This window comes from Gouania willdenowi, chromosome 5, assembly GCF_900634775.1.
Source record: "Gouania willdenowi chromosome 5, fGouWil2.1, whole genome shotgun sequence".
Lineage (NCBI taxonomy): Eukaryota > Metazoa > Chordata > Actinopteri > Blenniiformes > Gobiesocidae > Gouania > Gouania willdenowi.
Genome location: NC_041048.1, coordinates 1,154,689 through 1,174,993, shown reverse-complemented (window position 1 = coordinate 1,174,993; position 20,305 = coordinate 1,154,689). Strand labels below are relative to the sequence as shown.

Sequence of the window (20,305 nt, the reverse complement as noted above, 5' to 3'; positions counted from 1 at the left end):
TTGTGAAAAAAATTAAATCAATTACAGCTGTGCACGCACGCACGCACACGCACACGCACACACACACACACACACACACACACACACACACACACACACACACACACACACACACACACACACACACACACACACACACACACACACACACACACACACACACACACACACACAGTTAGTCGATAATTTGCTGAGACACAAAGAGAGAAAATTTAAATATGTTGGATTTGTAGTTTTTGTTTTTTAATCAATTCATTAATTCACAAAATGAGCCAAAGTTCAAAGTATTTGTGACAGAAACAAGAAGTCGTTTATCTCGTTAAACAGCAGTGTAGTTTATTTGAACAGATTATCAATAAGATTTCTTCAAATCTGGACACATTTGTTTAGTAACAGATTCTATGGACTTTGTTTTAAATCAAACATTATTGTGACTTTATTGAATATAATAAACAAATCTTTGTCTCGTTAGAAAAGTTCCACGTCAACGTGTTGATGTTTCTCCCACACATGTTGTGATCTGACTCTGGGGAGTGTGCTGTGGTATCCGGTCAGGTTGACATGCTTTGACGCTCAGTAAATACACATAGAAGTTTACGTAGCAAACGTGTGTCAGATGAACATTTATGTTCATCTTTCTAAACTAAGTGTTTACATTATTTTATTAACTGTTCACTGTTTTCACACAAAGTGTGGAACGACCTTCTAGTTGTTGTTTTAAATGGATGGAGATTGATTTGTCATTTGAAACACATCAGCTACACATTTATTGTTGTTACTTCGTCCTGAGGATCAACTTTGGTTACTTTTTTTTTGCATAAACATATTAAAGAACTTTTGTAGTTAAAATTTTTGGGGAATAATTTCTGTTTATTGGAATAATCTGTGAGTTGTGCAGCTGTTGTGCCGCTGCAGCTACACATCATGGTGTGTGAAGTGCTTTCCATGAGCGTCACATGACTGCATCTCATCCTTCACTTCCATCGTCTCAGTCGATCCGTGCGTTTTCTCGTGGTTCCTCAAGTGAGTTTGCTGTCGAAAACTTTTCCCGCATGTGTCACATTGGAAGGGTTTCTCTCCAGTGTGGACTCTCAGGTGAGCCATCAGGTGTGACTTGCAGGTGAAGCTCTGCCCACACACACCACAGGTGTACGGTTTCTCTCCCGTGTGGATCCTCATGTGTCGCCTCAGAACCACGTTGCGACTAAAACTCTGTCCGCAGACGACGCATCCGAACGGTTTCTCTCCCGTGTGGGACCTCATGTGTGTGTTCAGCGACGGTTTGCGGGAGAAGAATTTCCCGCACAGGCTGCAGACGAAGGACTTTTCTCCCGTGTGGACAATCATGTGTGTCTTCAGGTGCGTTTTGCGGTTGAAGCTTTTGTTGCAAACGTCACAGCTGAATGGTTTCTCTCGGGAGTGCACGGTCATGTGCGTCTTCAGGTTGGAACTGTAGACAAAACATTTACTGCAAACGTCACAGACGAATGGTTTCTCTCCCGTGTGGACGATCATGTGCGACTTCACGCTGCATTTGCGAGTAAAGACTTTGTTACAGACGTCACAGACGAAGTGTCCTCGCCGCCGTCTCCTCCTTTTCTCAGCAGCTGAAAGAGCGGCGGGATCTTCCTCACATTCACCTCCAGCATCTTTACCATCATCATCATCATCATCACTGTGAGAGTTTGAGGCCTTCCCGTCGTTGGCAGGAAGTTCCACAGTAACACAGTCTAAGTGTGTGATTCTCTCTGGATTTCTGAGCTTCTCTTCTTCATCGTCACTTTTCACAGACACACTGAGGACGTCTTCCTCCTGCTTCACACAAAGCTGCTCCTCATCCTCACTTTCCTCCTGCTGCTGCTGCTGCTTTAGGCGCTGACGTCTAATGCTGGACCTCCGTCCTCTGAGACCATCGTGGGTCTCTGACAGAGGCTGAACGTCTGCGTGCCACACTGAAGGAAAACAACAACGTTAACTTTAACGTCACACATTTATCTGGTAAAACAGCAGTTTGGTTTCTCTGATCGATCAGGAACTGATCACATGAAAAAATATTTGGATTTCCACGTATTCCTGCAGCACGATTTCCTGTTGTATAAAGAATATTGTTTATCAAACGTGGCAGACATGTGACTCGACTCTGATTGGTTAATGACAGAAGTGTTCAGGGTTCTGTTGGTTGTGTGACACTAATGCTCTTATTTTGGCGAGGCCTTTAATTATGCTCAGCCTTTGATTTGCTGTTTGAACACAAATCATTTTTATTCACATCCTCGGAAACAAGGAAAGATTAAACAGACAAATAAAATACAACATTTCAAATAAAAGACAAAAAAGATTCATGAATATTCACATCATTTAACCACAAAACAACCAACATGAGTAAAATCCTTAGCATGAACGGGGCGGCTAATTATGAGAAACTAGCTAAACAGAAACTCTGAGAGAGGAACTCATTTCAACAAATGTCCCACGTACTTCGGTCTCAAAAACTTCTGACATTTTTACCAATTGTTTCATGAATATCTAATATTCACACTGTAAACGTTTAGTTTGATCTGATCAATACTTTAGAGATAAAATATAAAGGTAAATATGGTATAGTAATAAGCTCCACCCACTCTCTCAGAATATAGAAATAGATCTGCTATACATCCTATCTGGTGGACATGTCAGCTCCTCTAAATAGTCACTAAGTCAGTGTGTGTTTGGGTCTGGAACATGTTTGGGTCTTCAGTAAACTACTTAGCATATGTCTCAGCTCCCTGTAATGTGATCAGCTTAGAGCTATGAACATAGACTGTTCACATCACTAATGATTAGTCACAGATATACATTGGTTCTAGACTCACACGCTCTGGAAATATGAAAAAATACTTTTTTTAAACTATTTTTATTGGCCCATAAATGCATGTGGGAATGTAAGAAAAATGCATGGATTATATGAACAATACAATGAATAAAGGATAAAATAAAACACAAAACTTAGTCCCAAAACACACAAAAATAGCCATAAAATAAATAAAAATTACACAAAAGACTAACAAAAATTACTGCAAAAACACAAATGGACAGAAAATTTCACAAAATGACATAAATATAAAATCACAAATTTTACGATCAATACAAATGTTACTCTTTCTTGGGAAATAAAACTATTTTTTCTTTATGCGACTTCTTCATTTTTATTTTGAACCCCAACTTTCAGTTATTTCACCACTGGTCAATATTGTAAATCCTTTACATGAGGTTATTGTAGCTTTGTTTATTCGTTTTTCACTAGAAAAATAAAAAAATATAACAACCATTGCATCAGAACCACATGTATTTTTGAAAACGTAATATTTTATTATGAACAAATTTCTCATGTTCTATATTTTCCAAAATACATTAATATGAATCCAAATGTCCTATTTCCTGACCTTTGCTCTCTGAACTTTTATAAAACTCTTCAGTATTTCATATTTAATCTGTTGTGCTCTTAGTTTTACTTTATTTACGTCCTGTGTATTTTTAAATGGATTCTGTGAGTGTGGGACAGTAAAAACACTCTCTGCTACATGAGGTTGAAGTGACAAAAATAAATAAATTCAACACAAACCGAATGTTCGTCGCTGGTGTTTTGGTTTGAAGGAGTCGTTGAGCATCTTTGGTTTTAGTTTCCGGATTTTCAGTTCGTTTTCGGCCATATTTCCATCAGATGAGGACGTTCTGCTGCTAGTGCTGCTGATGGTCCGCGGAAATAAGAGTCCGTCAACACGTCACAAAGGTTCCGCCTGTTCCTTCCAAAAAACAGCAACAAAAAAACAAAACAAAAACACAGTATTGAATCGGATATTCTGCCTATGAACTGATCGCACTATGCAGTTAAAGATGCACTTTCTGAAGAAGTAATCGAATTAACCGATAAACGATCACATAAGTAAAAAAAAAAAAAACAAAGAAGAAAAGAAATCCAACCTGGTGTTCCGTTTCAACTGGTGATCGTGTTACCTGGTGACCGCTTCCGGTCGGTTACACGCTTTAGAAAAGTTGGTTAAAAACATAGACTTTGTCTCCGTTTTCATCAAATAGTTGAATAAAAAAACAAACAAACAAACTGGACTTTATAACAGTCACAGAGACGCCAGGGGCGGGGCGTACGTCAGTTGTGCGTAGTTACGTCGTCATGGTTGCCAGATAAAGACATAAGCTGTCCGCAGAAAGGAACCTAGTCCGTAATATAATTTGTAATAAAAATGGAAAATGTAAATTATTCCTAAATTTGAAACAAAAAAACGTAAACATTTATGATAAGGACAAGAAAACAATGTTCCATCGTAAAAAATACAAGACATAGAATTAAAAAAAATTGTACAAGCGATATTTAAAAAAATAAAATGAACATAAGTATTAAATTATATAATTTTCTTTCATGGACATTTTCAATTTTATTAAGGTATCTTTGAAACAATAAAATATCTGATTTTAAAGCAGACCATGAAGGGGGCATTTTGCAAATCTGCATTTAATATTTTGTCATAGTTAAATTATTGATCGAAAATGTACGTTTTTTATTCTTAAGGAAGATGCCAAATTAAATATTTTGAAATGACCAGAAATCAATGTTTATATGATCAGATTTCCATATAGATTGGACTATTTCACACTCTTAAAATAAATGTTTTGTTGTTTCTACAATTGTTTTGCATAAATAACAATTGTTCACTAAAATCTGCTTCTGGAAACTATTATTCTATACAGTGCATAAAACAATATAAAAACACAGAACCCGTGAAGAAGCTAGGCTAAAGCTAAGCTAACAGCTTCCTCTAGGGGCACACATGTGTAATGTCTGCTTTAGTGTAACACTACCATCCTGTTATGTGCACAGCCAGTGAATACAAGCAGTTATTAAGGTTATTAAAGCATGTAACACTGTTACTGTAGCTGTTTGGAGTGACGGTGTTGCGGTCCTTCTGGTGCTCGTGTTGCTTGATGACTGATGATGACGATAATCAATAAAAAGATGAAATAATTCACTTTCCTTAAATGAAAAATACGCTTAATTTGTTTATTTGACAATATTATTTAGAGTTTAAACTGAAATCATCCAGAAAAGTTTTCTTCTTCGCTTAACTTAAATGGCGCCACCTACTGCTCGGAAACACATGAAAACAAGTTGTCTTTTAATTATTTATTTATTTTTTGATTATATTTAAACTTGTAAATATGCAGTAGGAACTAATCACAGGTAAATAAAACCCTATTAAACTCCAGAAAATAATAACCATAAATAAATATTTGCTTCTTAGTAAAGACAGTAGCTCTGACCGGTACAATGATAAACTTAGAGGTAATACAGCCTGTGAAAAGTTAAAGTATTTCGAATAAAACTTGTTTGCTAAATTTGTAATAAAAAAGTTATTTATTTTTAAATATTTATAATGTGAGCACAATGGCAGGCGCTACACAGCCGAGTGTTACGTGTAATCCGCCAAAAACCAAGAGAAGAAGAAAATGATGACGTAATAAAGGAAGTCACAAGTTTCAGTTTTTATTTATTTATTTAATTTTACCATAATACTAATAGCATCCACAACACAATATGACAACGATCTCAAGTAACATATAATGACTGGTTCAAATTCCTATGAATAAAATTGGCAAAAACACGTCCCGTCACAAGATAACACGGCTACCAGATGGACCGTGACACCGTGTAGCCTTTAGCTTTAGTTAGTGTGGAATCAACCTCGGTCCTTCTCTCGGAACCTTAGAGATCAGCAACTTTTAGAGTCAAACGAACATCAACATGTCCACAGAGGAAACGCTGAGTCATCATGACGACATGTTTGATATGTGTGGAAAAACAACCGACGATGAAGATGATGAAGATGAAGAACCGTCTGATGATTCCTTCAACTACAAACATCACCACAACACTTCTCTAGGTTTGGACTGATGCTGTACGATAGATGTATAGATCTATTATTTATAGATAGATAAAGTAGATATATATATATATATACATACAGTAGACAAAACTATAGATACTAGATCTATACAGGTAGACGTCGCTATACTATGTTTATTTCTTTTTGTGTTGTGTTTCACTGGTGTGGACCTTGAGTCTATCTATCTATAGATCTAGGTTAATAGAAGGTAAACATTTCTCTAATGATTCCAGACATAGAGAATAAAGAGAAACATGCTAATTGGTGATCTCTCATGTAAAGGACAAAGAAGAGTAACATAAAGCAGACATAAGCAACTGGTGGTCTGGGGGCCATCTGTGGCCTTCAGAACACAAACAAACACGTTTCCTATGTTATTGCTTTGATCGATTGTTATTCTAATGCTGACATTAATGTTGATCATGTGACCCTCAGCTCAGACACAGTCACGTGTTTGTGGCCCCGCCCCTTGTGATAAAAGTTGCTCATGTCTGATATTAAGTTTAGTCATGAAATGAACTATCAATCCCTCTCTGACTTATTGAATCATTTGCAGGAACAGAAAGCTGGTTTATTACGTTAGGGCAGCGGTTGGTCCCCCCCACCCCCCCCATCGCAACAACATTTAAATTAAGTCAAGACTTAAGTCACACGTGTTATTTTAAATCTTGTCTTTTAAACTTGTAAAAAGTAAATAAGATGTGAATTCATACATTTTAGTAAAGTAAAAAATAAAGTAATTGTTCCGAGGGGACTCGTCCCCCAGTTTGGGAACCATATTGTTAGGGAGAAAGAAAATTACATCTGTTTGTTTGTTTCTCCTTTTTCTTTTTAACACAATGGGAGACCTGTTGTGATTGGTCAGGAATGTGTGTGTGTGTGTGTGTGTGTGTGTTGAATGAACAGCGTGATCATACTGCGTCTCTTTCTTCTTCTACATCTATTGGAGGATGAAATGCTGAACTTTGAGCCACTTCTACCTGGTGGTGCTAAGGGATGACTGGTGGACATGTTATCTTGTGACTGATTATAAACTAGTGTAACCCAACTAGGGCTGGGAAATATATCACCATTAAAGATATATTGAGTTTTCTATTTTAACGATACAGAAAAAAACAATAATAATAATAATACATTTGATTTAAAAGCGCTTTTTGAGACACTCAAAGACACTTTACAACATAAAAACAACAAGTATAGTGATTAAAGAAAATATGAATCAGAAAAAGAAAAAGGAAATGAGTGAGTCTATATCGACTCAACTTTATTTATATAGCGCAATTTGCAACAAAGTAATCTCAATGCGCTTATGAAAATATAAAATTCATAATAAGAAAGAAAAAACCCAACAAGATCCAAGAACTCCATGATTAACTCTGCGTGTGCTGAGATTATTAACATGAACAAAGTGGTTCTGTCTGATTGGTAGGATTTAAACCAACCCAGCGCTGTTTCTTTAATCCCAGTCTCTGCAGCAGTAGATGATGATCCACTGAGATCTAAGAGAACCAGACCTGAGACCAACCCTCTGTCTGAGGCTAAGAGGAGATCATTGGTTACTGTTACTGTGCTGTGATTGGCTCTAAAGCCAGACTGAAAGCTCTGTATAAATTGTTCCTATAGGTGATCACATAGTTGACCTGTGATGACTTTTTCAAGATTTTTGTAAACAAAAGGGAGATTAGATATTGGTTTATAATTGGACAAGTCACTTGCATCGAGATATATTTATTTTTTGTTTTAACTTAGAAATCACATAATACAATAATTTAATACTATTTATTTAGTACAATCAGTGTCCATTTTTACAATGTTTCCATATTTCTGAGCTATAAACTGTATTTTATAGCTTATTTTGTATTAAAATCCTGAGAAAAAGACACAAGTGGCACATGTTGATCAGCTGTTTGTTAATAAATGTCTGAGTGACATTTTTCATCAGTAAATTTAACCCAGAATTCTGGAAAGACTTTATCGAGTTAAACATATCAACATTAATATCGTATATCGTCATTTTGAGAACAAATGATGAGATATGAGTTTTAGTTCATATCAGCCAGCCCTAAACTCCACCCCCCACCAGTTATAATGATCACCAGGTAAACTCTTACACCGGCTGCTCTTTGTAGGAGAACGTCTGAAACTAATATTTAGATTGTTTTGATGTTAATGAACTGATGCTGTGGTGTTTGTTCCCACGCTTGTCCTCCTGCAGGTTTCCATCATCCACTGACCTCTGACGGTGGTCACTGGGACTCCCATGAACAGCTGCTCTGTATAAAGCAGGAGGAGGAGGAGGAGGAGGTGCGTGTGAACCAGGACAGAAACCAGCTGTACGAGCAGCACGAGGCAAACATCATAGCTGTCATTGTGAAATGTGAGGATGATGATGAGGAGGAGGAAGAAGGAGAACCTCCACTTTGCACCAGAGAAACTGACGGAGGAAACAGCAAAGAAAGAGATCTGAACATCGTAGCTGATCGTCACGTGAAGAACGCGGCGTCGTCTGATCGGAGTGAAGATGACGACGAGGATGAAAAACTTCTGTCTAAAGCCAAGCCAAACGTGACGTCGCAAAAGAAAGAGAAACCGTTCAGCTGTGACGTGTGTGGTAAACAGTTCACACACAAGCATCACCTGAAGCAACACGTGAGCGTCCACACGGGGGAGAAACCATACATCTGTGACGTCTGCGGGAAACATTTCGCCCGCAAGGAAACTCTGAAGCTCCACAGCAGAGTCCACACCAGAGAGAAACCGTTCAGCTGCGACGTGTGCACCAAACATTTCAAGCACAAGCATTACCTGACGGCGCACAGGAGGATCCACACCGGGGAGAAACCGTTCGGATGTGACGTCTGCGGGAGAAATTTCACGCAGGGCGCGAGCCTGAAGAAGCACATGCTGGTTCACACGGGGGACAAACCTTTCACGTGTGGTTTATGTCTCAAAAGTTTCACTCAATGTTCAAGTCTGAAGAAACACTCCAAGGTTCACACGGAAATAAACCAAGTTTGTTTCCCTGTTTTATCACAGACGACATGAAAGAAGACAGTTTATGTACATTAGCTTTACTGCTCACACCGTGACATTACTTCCTGTGACATCACTTCCTCTCACTGATGGCTGACAGGAAATAAAGATCTGCTGACAACAACTCTGTGGTTTCTGGGGCTTCATGGGAAATAGAGTAGTTTTATATCAAATGACAACTGGACTCAATAATTTAAATATAAAGTAAAGTTGAGACATTTTTTTTGTGGTAAAACTTTTGTTTTAAGAAAGAAAAATTAAAATATGCAGATAATTAAAGGACAAATAAATTATAATAAAATAAATAAAACAAGGTGTGAAGAAAAATAGGATGAAATATGAAAAACATGGACATGAAAAACGTGAAACAAATGTAAAAATAAAAAATGACAAACTTTGAAAAATATGATAAATAAAATATAACAAATATGAAAAATAGGATAAATATCACAGAAATATGAAAATTATGACAAAGATGTAAAATTATTTTTTTAATAAAAATTACAAATCATCAAAAATATGACATTTGAAAAATATTACAAATTATGACAAAATAAAAAAAATTACAAAAATTATAAGAAATGTGACAAAAAGAAGGAACAGGAAAAAATAAAGTTATGAGAAAAATGAAAAAATGCAAATAATTAAAGGACAAAATAAATTATAATAGAATCAATAAAAACAAGTTGTGACGAAAAATTAAAAACATGGCCACAAAAAAGGTTAAAACTAAAAAAAATTAACAATCTTGGGAAAATATGATAAAGTAAAATATAACAAATATGAAAAACTGGACCAAAATTACAGAATAAAAAATATGACAAAACTTTGAAAAACATCATAGATATCAAAGAAATATGAAATTTATGACGAAGATGTGAAATTGTTTTTATGAAAATTACAAATTATCAGAAATATGACATTCAAATAATGATATTACAAATTATGACAAAATAAGAAATATAATAAATTATGAAAAGTAGGACAAAGGAAAATAAATAGAAAAATAACCTTAAAAAAATAAATAAAATAAATATAATGTCAATGTCAAAAAGAAAACAGTATTTAATGGACATCATTCATGTTTGCAATCGATCATTTGGAAAATATATTAAATTAATTGGTTTATGGAGCCTTTCATGGTTTTTATATTTCATTAGAAATATTTTTCAGACAAAATTACAAAAACAAAACAAAGATGATGATGAATTGTGAGATAAACACTAAACTAGGAAGTTTTTAGCTCCTTAGCAACACCTAGAGGCAGAAATATGTTATATATAATGTTAGAATAAAATTACTGATTATAGAAAAAATGCTTAAATGACTGAAAAGGGATATTTGGATTTTTAATTAAACAAAATATTTAAACGCGCAAAGTTGCAGGACACGTTTTATATTTTTTATAATCATTACTTTGTATTGAATAACTTGGGTTGTATAACGGTGTATTTAAATATATATTTATATTAAAAGTGGGCAAAAGTTGAAAATAAATGAAAAATGTCGCAGGTTTTGAATCTAATTCACAGAAAAAAATATTTTACCTTCTACATTAAGTTAATTTAAAAAAAAAAAAAACATATTTATGTATTTGATAGATGTCAGTTCACATCAATAAATATCTATTTAACAGTAATAGCAGTAAATAAAACGAATTATAGACTCCAATGTTCCAACACCATGAAATCCTTCACCAAACTCTGGATTTTCACTCATTCTTAAGTTTATTTCCCAGTGAAAAAAACCTTTGAACATAAAGCAAATAAATTCAGAATCTTTCATCAAACAAGGTAAATACTATTTAATGTAAGCATATTTAAATAGGTTAAAGTATATTTTAAACTATTTTTTACTAAATCAAAGCAGGTAAGTAATCTGTAAAGTTACACTTTGACCAAACAGAAAACTAGTTCTACTTTTAGAACCTTATGTTTACATTATAGAAAGTACAATTTTAATTTAACCATTTTTAAACAAAAACATTTTCAAGAAAAATGTTGCTATATTTTCAAAACTAACTCATTGTTTAAATACATTACATTAATTCAGCACAGTTTAAACTCCTTTCATCTTCTCATTTAAACAACTTAATTAACTCCATAAATGAATCATACAGTGACGTCATAGATCACATTTGAACAGTTATGAACTCACCTGTTCCCCGCGCGTTTCTGTTGTTCTCCGTTTCTATGGTGATGTTCCCATCAGTCATCAGTCTGGAGGACCAAACCTGCCAAAATCTAAATTAAATGAATAAATAAATAAACTTGAAAAATATAAAAAGTAAAATTGAAAATGAAATACAAATAATATTTAAGTGGGGAAAAATACAAAAGTAGAAATATAAATACATCATTAAATAAATAACTGCAAAAAAAAAAAAAGTCAAAAAGTTAAATATTGATTGATAAACAGAAGTAGAAATAAAAAAAGAAAAGAAAATACAAATACAAAATGTATTCATTTAATCATTTATTTTTAACATGTAAAATTTTTTGTAATTGTTGCTTTAGGTTTATTTTTACTTTTGGCAGGTTTGGTCCTTCATACGGAGCGGCACACACACCCACTATGTGCACGCGCTTGGAGCAAATTGTCAACAGAAAGGTTTTATTTTGATAGAAATGTTTTATTTTGACAGAAAGGTGAAACATGGACAAAAAGGCCTTGAAACAGTTTTTACTTTTTACTCCTTTCATCCTTAAAATAAGAAACATTTCGTAATATCTTATTTAACTTGTATATAATAACTTGCGTTTTAAAACAACGGTTAATTTAAATATTTATATTAAAAGTGGACAAAATAAATGACAAAGAAACAACCGGAAATGACTGTTAGGCTGGTGCTCGTTTTATTTGGTGACAGAATTCCAGCTGTTTTTTTTCCGTAGCTGTAAAACACTTAATTCTTCCTTTTTCATTACATTTTTCCTTTTTTTCTTTTTGACAAACGTTATTAAATAAACAAAGAACAAAGAAAAACCCACAGGTAAAAAGAACTAAACAGAAAAAAAGCAAAAATAATTCAGAGATTACTCAAAAAGACAAAACTAATAACTTTTTTTTTACAGCAGGTAAATATCAGATACATTTTAAAGTGTATAAAAAAAAAGAAAGAAAATGTGAAAAACACGGCATTAATTTGAGAATGATAAATATATATATATTAACCAAAACAGCTATACAAAAAAACAAAAACAAAAAAAAAAGAATTGTTTATTAAGAGATGGAAAACCAGAGTTCTGACCCAAAATCCAAAACATAATTGTGTGCTTACCTGTAAAAAAAAGGAATTAAAAAAACTCAAGGGTCCCACTGTGAACATCACAAAATCAACAGTTACACAGATCAATATTAAACATTTAATGGAACAAATCATTACACAGCGAGATATTATTGAACACTTTGAAATTAATTAATTTTAACCTTTGGGGTGATCGGCAAACAAACATTTCTTCAGAAGTTTTAACAGAATCAGATGAAACATATTTTAAAATAGTTTCAAAGGAAAATATACAAATACCGGTTTAATACTTTATGAATTTATTCTTACATTTTAATCAAATAAATGAAATAAAGCCAACTCTTTCCTCTCAGACATCAGACCTTTTTCATATTATTTAATCCTGGGGGCTCTCAACGTTTGGTTCACGAGACACGAGGGGGGGGGGGTCACCAGATGCCTTGCAACTTCACCAAACTCACCATATTTTAACCTATTTTCATCACTTTTTCTTGCCATATTTTTGCTCATTTTAATGCATTTTTGCTACATTTCTCCCATTTCTGACACTTCATCATATTTCAATGTCTTTTCTGCACATTTTGTCAACTTTCCAGACATTTCAGCACTTATAAACCCTTTTCACCATTTTTACACCTAATGTCACATACGTCACTTTTAACCTCTGGACCCTGTCCCTGTCCCTGGAACCTTTATTTTGGTGGTCGTGGGCTGAAAAGGTTGAGAATCACAGTTACAAAACAAACTAAACCAAACTTAATGTTAAACTTATTCTTTTCTTTTTATTAAAGCCTTCACACATTGTTGGTCATCGTACACATAGAAATCCCATCCAATCAGAAGTGGTTTCTTTCAACATGGTTACAAAAAAAAGAAAACATTGTACAGCCTGACCGCAGGAGGTTTACGTCGTTGCTTTATTTTGTGTGACTTTTCTGGGGGAGTCAAAGAAAACATGGACAGGTGTCACATTATTAAAGAATTCTGCACCTTTAAACACATTCACCACTTCATTTTTATTCATTAACATTAGAAACGTGAAAACAAGAAAAGTGAAATGTGCATTTTTTGCTTTTCATTCAAGCGCACACACACGCACGCACGAACGCACGCACGCACGCACACACACATGCACGCACACACGCACGCACACACGCACATGGAAAACATGCAAACTCGGTTTAGAAAAGCGTAAAGTTGTGGCCATTTTGTGTGGCATGCAACGTTTTCTTTTTTACATCGTTGGATAAATAACATGATTGTTTTAATGTGTAGGAGAGACCGCACTGATGTCCTACCTCGAGAGCTTTCTAAGCCCTGTGACCTCTAACATGACTCCTGAACCGATGCGAGTGTCTGAATCTTTCTCCACAAACGCTACAGCAGAACGGTTTCTCTCCTGTGTGGATCCTCATGTGAACGTTCAGGTCAGTTTTGTGTTTGAACCGTTGGTTACAGACGTCACAACTGAACGGTTTCTCTCCTGTGTGCACCCTCATGTGCGTGTTCAGGTGCGTCTTCTGTCGGAAACTTTTCCCACACACACCGCACTGCAGCGGTTTCTCTCCCGTGTGAACCAGGATGTGCTTCTCCATGTGCGGCTTGTGTCGGAAACATTTTCCGCAGAAATCGCAAACGAACGGTTTCTCTCCCGTGTGGATCTTCAGGTGAGTCTGCAGACTTCTCTTCTGTGTGAACCGTTTGCTACACACGTCACAGTGGAACTGTTTCTCGCCCGTGTGCACTCGCCGGTGCACGTTCAGGTTCATTTTGCGGGTAAAGTTTTGTCCACAGACGTCACAGACGAACGGTTTCTCTCCCGTGTGGATCCTCATGTGCGTCTGCAGGGAAATCTTGTAGGTGAAGCGTTGGTTACACATGTCACAGCTGAACGGTTTCTCGCCCGTGTGGACCCTCATGTGGTCTTTCAGCGTCGTTTTGCGTGTGAAACCCTGAGCGCAGACGTGACAGCCGAACGGTTTTGCTCCCGTGTGGATGACCATGTGCGTCTTCAGGTGGATCTTCAGCGCAAAGCGTTCACAGCACAGCTCACAGCTGAATGGTTTCTCTCCCGTGTGGATCCTCATGTGGTGCTTCAGTGTGGTTTTCCGCGTGAAACCTTGAGCGCAGACGTGGCAGACGAACGGTTTCTCGCCCGTGTGCGTTTTCATCACTTGAGGAACGTTTTCTTTAACGGTAGAAATGTTGTTTAAAGGTAATGTTTGTGTTTGGTGTGACGTGAAGGAGTTGGTTTTGTTCCCACGGTCAGTGACGAATTCTACAGGCGAGTCCTTCCAGCGCTCGTATGGATCCTCGTCACTTCCTGTCGGCTCAGACGAGTCCGTGTTCGTCCCGTTAGCGTCAAACTGAGCACAGCTGTGTACATCTAAGTTTCCCTCCGTTTCTGGCTCCTCCTCCTCCTCTTCATCTTCTTCGCTCTTGACAATAACAGCAATGATGTCTGGCCGCTCCGCCTCCTCCTCTTCATCATCCAAGAGCTCCTGCTCTTCCTCCTTTATGTGTAGATGTTTAGGGCTGGACCTCCAGTCATCATCGACCTCAGACAGTTGCTCAACATCTGCAGGCAACAGGAACATCATCATCATCACATGACCAACAGTGTGTTCTTGCTTCCCTCTCTGATTAAGTGAAGAAAATGTGAGTGTAAAAGCAGAAGAGGACATTTTTCAAAATTAAATGACATCACAACATAAAAAATGAGTACATCTCATTTTTTAAAACACAAAAAGAAAGAAAAATACACAAATGGATGGTGTGATTGGTCATTAAACATTTAGGGGGTGTTACAAAGCTAGATGACCTCTTATCGCGCTAACTTCCAGGATTTAAACAGTGTGTATGGACTACAAAGATCGCTAACATCTTTAGGAGCTAAATCACCATGGTAACTTAGGCTGAATGGCTAGCCTGCTTGGGAGCAAGTTTTGTTCTGGCTGAATTCTGAACGAGTGCTTAAGTCCCGCCTCCTAACCAATCAGTTCTCTTAGAAAGCCAGCTGTCCAATAAAAGGTTATGTGTGAACATGTCAATGTGTGGATCTGATCTGACAGCTGACAGGAGAGAGAATATTTAGATCTTCTAATTTATATATTATTTTGATCTTCTAATTTACTGATCATTTAGAAAAGATAGATTTATATCTGATCCAACAAAAAAAAACAAAATGAGGTTAACACAAAACAGACTCCAAAAAACAAGAAAATGACTAAAAACACAAAAAGAACAACAACAACAAACTCTTTGTATTTTCCTGTGTTGATTCTGATTGGTCATTATTTTTCTAATGTTGATCATGTGACCCTCAGATCAGATACAATCACATGTTTGTGATAAAAGTTGTCAATCTTTGATTCTAGATGATTTGAAAATGATCAACCATTACCATATTACAATAAAACATTTTGCTCATGTTTAATTTTCACACATATGACGTTAATTTATACAGAAATTCTTATTGGAAATAGCAGGTTTGTTTCTAACACACTATTTACTACATTATGACAAACATAGAGCTACAAACTGTGATATTAAAACGGACTCAAATGAGACCATAAGACGAAAATAAGGCCAAACCTGGAGTGTTGTCGGTTGTGTGTCTCTGGGTTTCCACTGTTGACATGATGATGTAGCAGAAGCTAAGCTAAAGGCTCCGGTGAGACGTTTATACTCTTATTTTGTCACAAAACCGTGATTTTTAAGGCACCAAACAACAGGAATATTAAAGATAAAACTCTGAAGAACCAAAGGACACTGTTGTAGCATCTCAGTCTCCTCACGTTCATAGAGAAACGGAGAAAATCAGACCTAGCTGGTTCAGGTTAATCTAGTAACCGTGTTACCCTGTGACTCACTTCCGGATGTGTGGACTTGCAGCCGGTCGTGACGACAGAGGAAAATAAATTGACGAAAGAAATGATAAGAAATTAAATTACTCTTTGTTAGTTAGTTTTAATGTTGCTGGTGGTTTTTATATTCACAAAAATAATATAATAACAATAAGAAAGAAAGAAACAAAAAACCCACAGGCTGTAATCACGTCTTAAATTAGCGTGTTGTGATCATAGGCGATCGACGTTCGTAGTACAGCTCCTGTCTGAAGCTAACAGAGATTAATCTAATCTAGATTTGTGACCCCAAATGATTTAATGAAATATTGAAGGTTTCTTTATCATCTACAATCAGTACTAGTTGTTGAAAAACAGTATGTTAATATTTGTTTGCTTTACACATCAAAAATAAACTCTTACTACTACAATTACAAAATAAAAGGTTTGTTCTTTGAGACAGTAATAATGTTTTGATTTATTTTTTTAATTTTGAATGTAATTATTTAATTTTATTATTTTTCAAAACAACAACTACTGCTTATTTAAATTTTACAACATGCTAATTTTATTTTCCCTCCATAACAACGCGCTATCTATATCTATGAGGGTTGTGTTTGCTGAGTTTTTTTTTTTTTTTTAAATAAAGTTTTTAAATGAGTCTCATATTTCAACCAGCAAACGGTACATTTCAGTTTATGATTAATTTATTCATTGTTTAAGTCATATTGTGTATTTATATCTGTGAAAATTCTGAACGATTCAGTAAAAAGAAAAAAAAGAATTGGTAAATAACCGAATTAGATCAATTAATTAAATCAAGTTTTGGACGGAACGGGAAGTGACGACGAGAACGAAAGTCAGCAGATAAAACGGAAGTCCGTTTTTTTCGGAACACTAAAACATTGGTTAGCTTTGTTCTGTCTTCATCCTTTTCTCCGGGAATCAGTGGATTTAATCTGAGCGTTTTAGAGAAAAACAGCATCAACATGTCGACAGATGAAGAAATGTTTGATCTGTGTGAGAGAGAAACAGCAGGTGATGAAGATGATGATGATGATGATGGTGATGATGATGATGGTGATGATGAAGATGATGATGAATTCAACCACAAACATCACCACAACACCTCCACAGGTCTGAACTGTCTTTACTGCAAACTTTTCACTTTCATCACAGTTTTTAGGTATATATATATATATATATATATATATATATATATATATATATATATATATGTGTGTGTATTTTATTCCAATAATTTATAGATATATATTTAGTAGACTGACAGCTTTGGTGATTATTGGGATTTTTGACTTACATCAACATGTAGACTAAATAATAAAGAATCAGAATAAAGACCAACCTGATCATTAACACAAGGGGGAAAAAAGGGGTTTGTGTGTGTTTTTGTGTATTTTCCTGTTATTGTGTGTATTTTTGGAGTTATTTTATACGTTTTTTGTTGTTATTTTGTGTAACATTTCTCTAATTTTCTGTGTTTTGTTGTTGTTTTCTGTGTTAAGAGTTATTTTGTGTATTTGTGTTGTTGTGTGTTTTTTCTGTAGGTTTGATTGTTTTGTTTTTTGGAGTCTTTCTGTGTTTTTGTTCGTTTTAAGGGCCACACACGTCTGATGTAAAGTCTGTTTTTATTTATACTTTATATAAATCCTCCTCTCACGCTCTCGGGGTGGAATGTTTGTCTTCCTCGTCACATTGTTTCTCACAAAAGTAAAAACTTATTTTAAGGTAGTGAGAATTGGTAATATTATTTAAAATCTACCTCAATATGAATTAACAAGCATTACATTTCAGACGTATCAAAATAGACGTTATAAAGAGCAGTAAAGTTTCATTTTTTCATTTTTAACATGTGTCACACCCAAGGCCCTTTAGAGCATCAAATTTGAGCCGCTTGAGAAAATAAAAACATGAAACCAATGATTTCAGTCGTAGATATCTCAGCTCCTCCAAATACAAAAGTTCTATTAAAAGCCACAAGATTTGCAGATGCTCAGTTTTACAGTTCTTTTATCACATGACGGCAGTCGTTTTTAATCTCAACTTGTTGAAAAAACTCTCAGCTTTTCAAAAATCTGGTAAATTTTCCTCAAATTATTCCACAAAATTTCCCCAAATGCCTTCTGCAGTGACTGATAAACTCACAGCTTAGAAATAAAAACAAACTGCACAGAAATAAAGTATTAGTTTTTGGTTTTATTCCATTAATATAAAAATGTTCTCTATTGTTTCCCACAGGTTTGCAGCGTGAGTCTGAGACGCTGCAGCAAACGAAGCGTTTCCACATAAAGGAGGAAGAGGAGGAGCTCAGCGTGAGTCGGGAGGGAAACCAGCTGGTTGCACCATCGGATATCATCGCTGTCATTGTGAAGAGTGAAGAGGAAGAGGAAGAAGAAGAGGAAGAGGAAGCTCTGACGTGGGAACAAACTGACGAAGAAGAAGAAAAGCCGACCTGCAGCGTAGAAATAGAAAGTGATGGAGATGAAAGTGAGGAAGCAGATGGAAAAGAGACGGATTCTGAAACTCAGTTCAGTCACCATGACAACGGTGAAACTAAATGTATGAACAAAGGACGGGAACCACAGACTGGGATGAAACACCAACGAGAAGAAAAACATCCTCCGTCTGCACGCTTACTTTCTCGAGGGATGGAACATTTAGCTTCACACGTGATTGTCCTCAAAGACGAGAAAACCTTCAGCTGTGAGGTCTGTGGGAAAAACTTCACGCAGCGGTCCGCTCTGAAAATGCACAACATTGTCCACACGGGAGAAAAACCGTTCAGTTGTGACGTTTGTGCTCAGAGTTTCACCCAGAAGTCTTCACTCACTGCACACATGAGCATCCATACTGGAGAGAAACCGTTCAGCTGTGATTTCTGTGGCAAAAACTTCACCCGCAGAAAAAATCTCAAGTCCCACGTCAGAGTCCACACGGGGGAAAAACCGTTCAGCTGTGATGTGTGCAAACAAAGTTTCACCAGCAAGTCGACGGTCAACGCACACATGAGAGTGCACACCGGGGAGAAAATCTACAGCTGTGATGTGTGCGGCAAAAGTTTCTCCGTCAAATCAAATCTGAATATACACATGAGAGTTCACACAGGTGAGAAACCATTCAGCTGTGATATTTGTGGACAACATTTCACTCAAAAGTCGACGCTCAAGTCCCACATGAGAATCCACACCGGCGAGAAGCGTTTCAGTTGTGACGTGTGCGCTAAGGAGTTCACCGTCAGGTCCAACCTGAAAATGCACATGAGAGTCCACACGGGAGAGAAACCATTTAGTTGTGACATTTGTAGTAAAAGTTTTAGTTGTAAGACGCATATGCAGAGGCACGTGAGAGTCCACACGGGAGAGAAACCGTTCGGTTGTGACGTGTGTAGCAAAAGTTTCAGCAGCAAGACGCATCTGCAGAGGCACGTGAGAATCCACACTGGGGAGAAACCGTTTAGTTGTGACGTTTGCGGCAAACTGTTCCGACACTCGACACATTTGAAGAAACACGTGAGCATTCACGAAGCTTAGAAACGAATGGATTTAAATGAAAAGTGATGTGAATAAACTAAATGGATGGTATTCTGGGATTATTTGTGCACAAATCAAGGTGTGTGCTGGTAAAGCAGGTACAGGTTGACTGAGGATGGATGTGAGAATTCCTACTGTCGTGAATTCTGCAACAAACTGTTCAACATTCGACACATTTGAAGAGACACGTGAGCATCCATGAAGCTACAGTAGATGTCGTAGATTAAAGTGATGTGTTTGAAACGTTCCTTTAACTCAGTGTGAAAAAGCAGCAAAAGAAAACATGTTTCAAATAAACATCTATTTCCTACAGACACAGACTCCTGTTTTCATCTACAAACTGTTTTTTCTCACCAAAGGAGACGAACAATAAAGAATATGATAAACCTTGAAATATTGGAAAGTGAGAGTAATGCGTAATGAAATACAAGTGCATATAAGAAGTCAAAAATATCACTACGAACATTAGGAGGTGATATGGAATGATGTGGGAAAGAGGTTTGAATTTTTTTTAATTTTTGGAGACAGGACCATCTATAAGGGGGAATAAAGGGGAGATTTTTGGGGTCCATCCATAAAGTCAGTAAAATGATGGTCTATTGTTCTATGCATCTGTGATAACCACATTTATTTATTCATCTGAATAATATCCACTGTTATCCAGGAACTTTTATTATTATTATTATAGTCATC

The 20,305-nt window shown here is 36.1% G+C and overlaps 3 protein-coding genes across 3 annotated transcripts; 2 read left to right on the top strand and 1 right to left on the bottom strand.

The window, feature by feature from the left end:
- Positions 1-217: 217 nt before the first annotated feature.
- Positions 218-16,085, bottom strand: LOC114462890 (zinc finger protein 234-like). The gene is made up of 7 exons (XM_028445977.1): positions 15,811-16,085; positions 13,530-14,794; positions 8,742-8,794; positions 8,171-8,370; positions 4,925-4,981; positions 3,602-3,763; positions 218-1,952 (listed from the first exon to the last, which is right to left on the bottom strand). Exons 1-7 carry the CDS (start codon positions 15,854-15,856, stop codon positions 916-918), a joined length of 2,820 nt encoding a protein of 939 aa, XP_028301778.1. The 5' UTR covers positions 15,857-16,085; the 3' UTR covers positions 218-915.
- LOC114464020 (gastrula zinc finger protein XlCGF8.2DB-like) lies at positions 5,564-9,100 on the top strand. The gene is made up of 2 exons (XM_028448045.1): positions 5,564-5,933; positions 8,152-9,100. Exons 1-2 carry the CDS (start codon positions 5,795-5,797, stop codon positions 8,979-8,981), a joined length of 969 nt encoding a protein of 322 aa, XP_028303846.1. The 5' UTR covers positions 5,564-5,794; the 3' UTR covers positions 8,982-9,100.
- An 841-nt stretch (positions 16,086-16,926) lies between the features above and the next one.
- LOC114464000 (gastrula zinc finger protein XlCGF57.1-like) lies at positions 16,927-19,806 on the top strand. The gene is made up of 2 exons (XM_028448023.1): positions 16,927-17,198; positions 18,321-19,806. Exons 1-2 carry the CDS (start codon positions 17,051-17,053, stop codon positions 19,610-19,612), a joined length of 1,440 nt encoding a protein of 479 aa, XP_028303824.1. The 5' UTR covers positions 16,927-17,050; the 3' UTR covers positions 19,613-19,806.
- The last annotated feature ends 499 nt before the right edge of the window (positions 19,807-20,305 follow it).

What these genes read in the sequence shown, in the direction of transcription:
- LOC114464020 (XM_028448045.1), top strand. Translation starts at nt 5,795, where the DNA reads ATGTCCACAGAGGAAACGCTGAGTCATCATGACGACATGTTTGATATG. An exon ending in TCACCACAACACTTCTCTAG is followed by an intron (nt 5,934 to 8,151) that starts GTTTGGACTGAT and finishes GTCCTCCTGCAG; the next exon opens with GTTTCCATCATCCACTGACC.
- LOC114462890 (XM_028445977.1), bottom strand. Translation starts at nt 15,856, where the DNA reads ATGTCAACAGTGGAAACCCAGAGACACACAACCGACAACACTCCAG. An exon ending in ATCCTCCTGTGCGCCGTCAG is followed by an intron (nt 8,371 to 8,741) that starts GTAATGCTTGTG and finishes TTCCTCCGTCAG; the next exon opens with TTTCTCTGGTGCAAAGTGGA. An exon ending in ACACCAGCGACGAACATTCG is followed by an intron (nt 1,953 to 3,601) that starts GTTTGTGTTGAA and finishes GTTTTCCTTCAG; the next exon opens with TGTGGCACGCAGACGTTCAG.
- LOC114464000 (XM_028448023.1), top strand. Translation starts at nt 17,051, where the DNA reads ATGTCGACAGATGAAGAAATGTTTGATCTGTGTGAGAGAGAAACAGCA. An exon ending in TCACCACAACACCTCCACAG is followed by an intron (nt 17,199 to 18,320) that starts GTCTGAACTGTC and finishes TGTTTCCCACAG; the next exon opens with GTTTGCAGCGTGAGTCTGAG.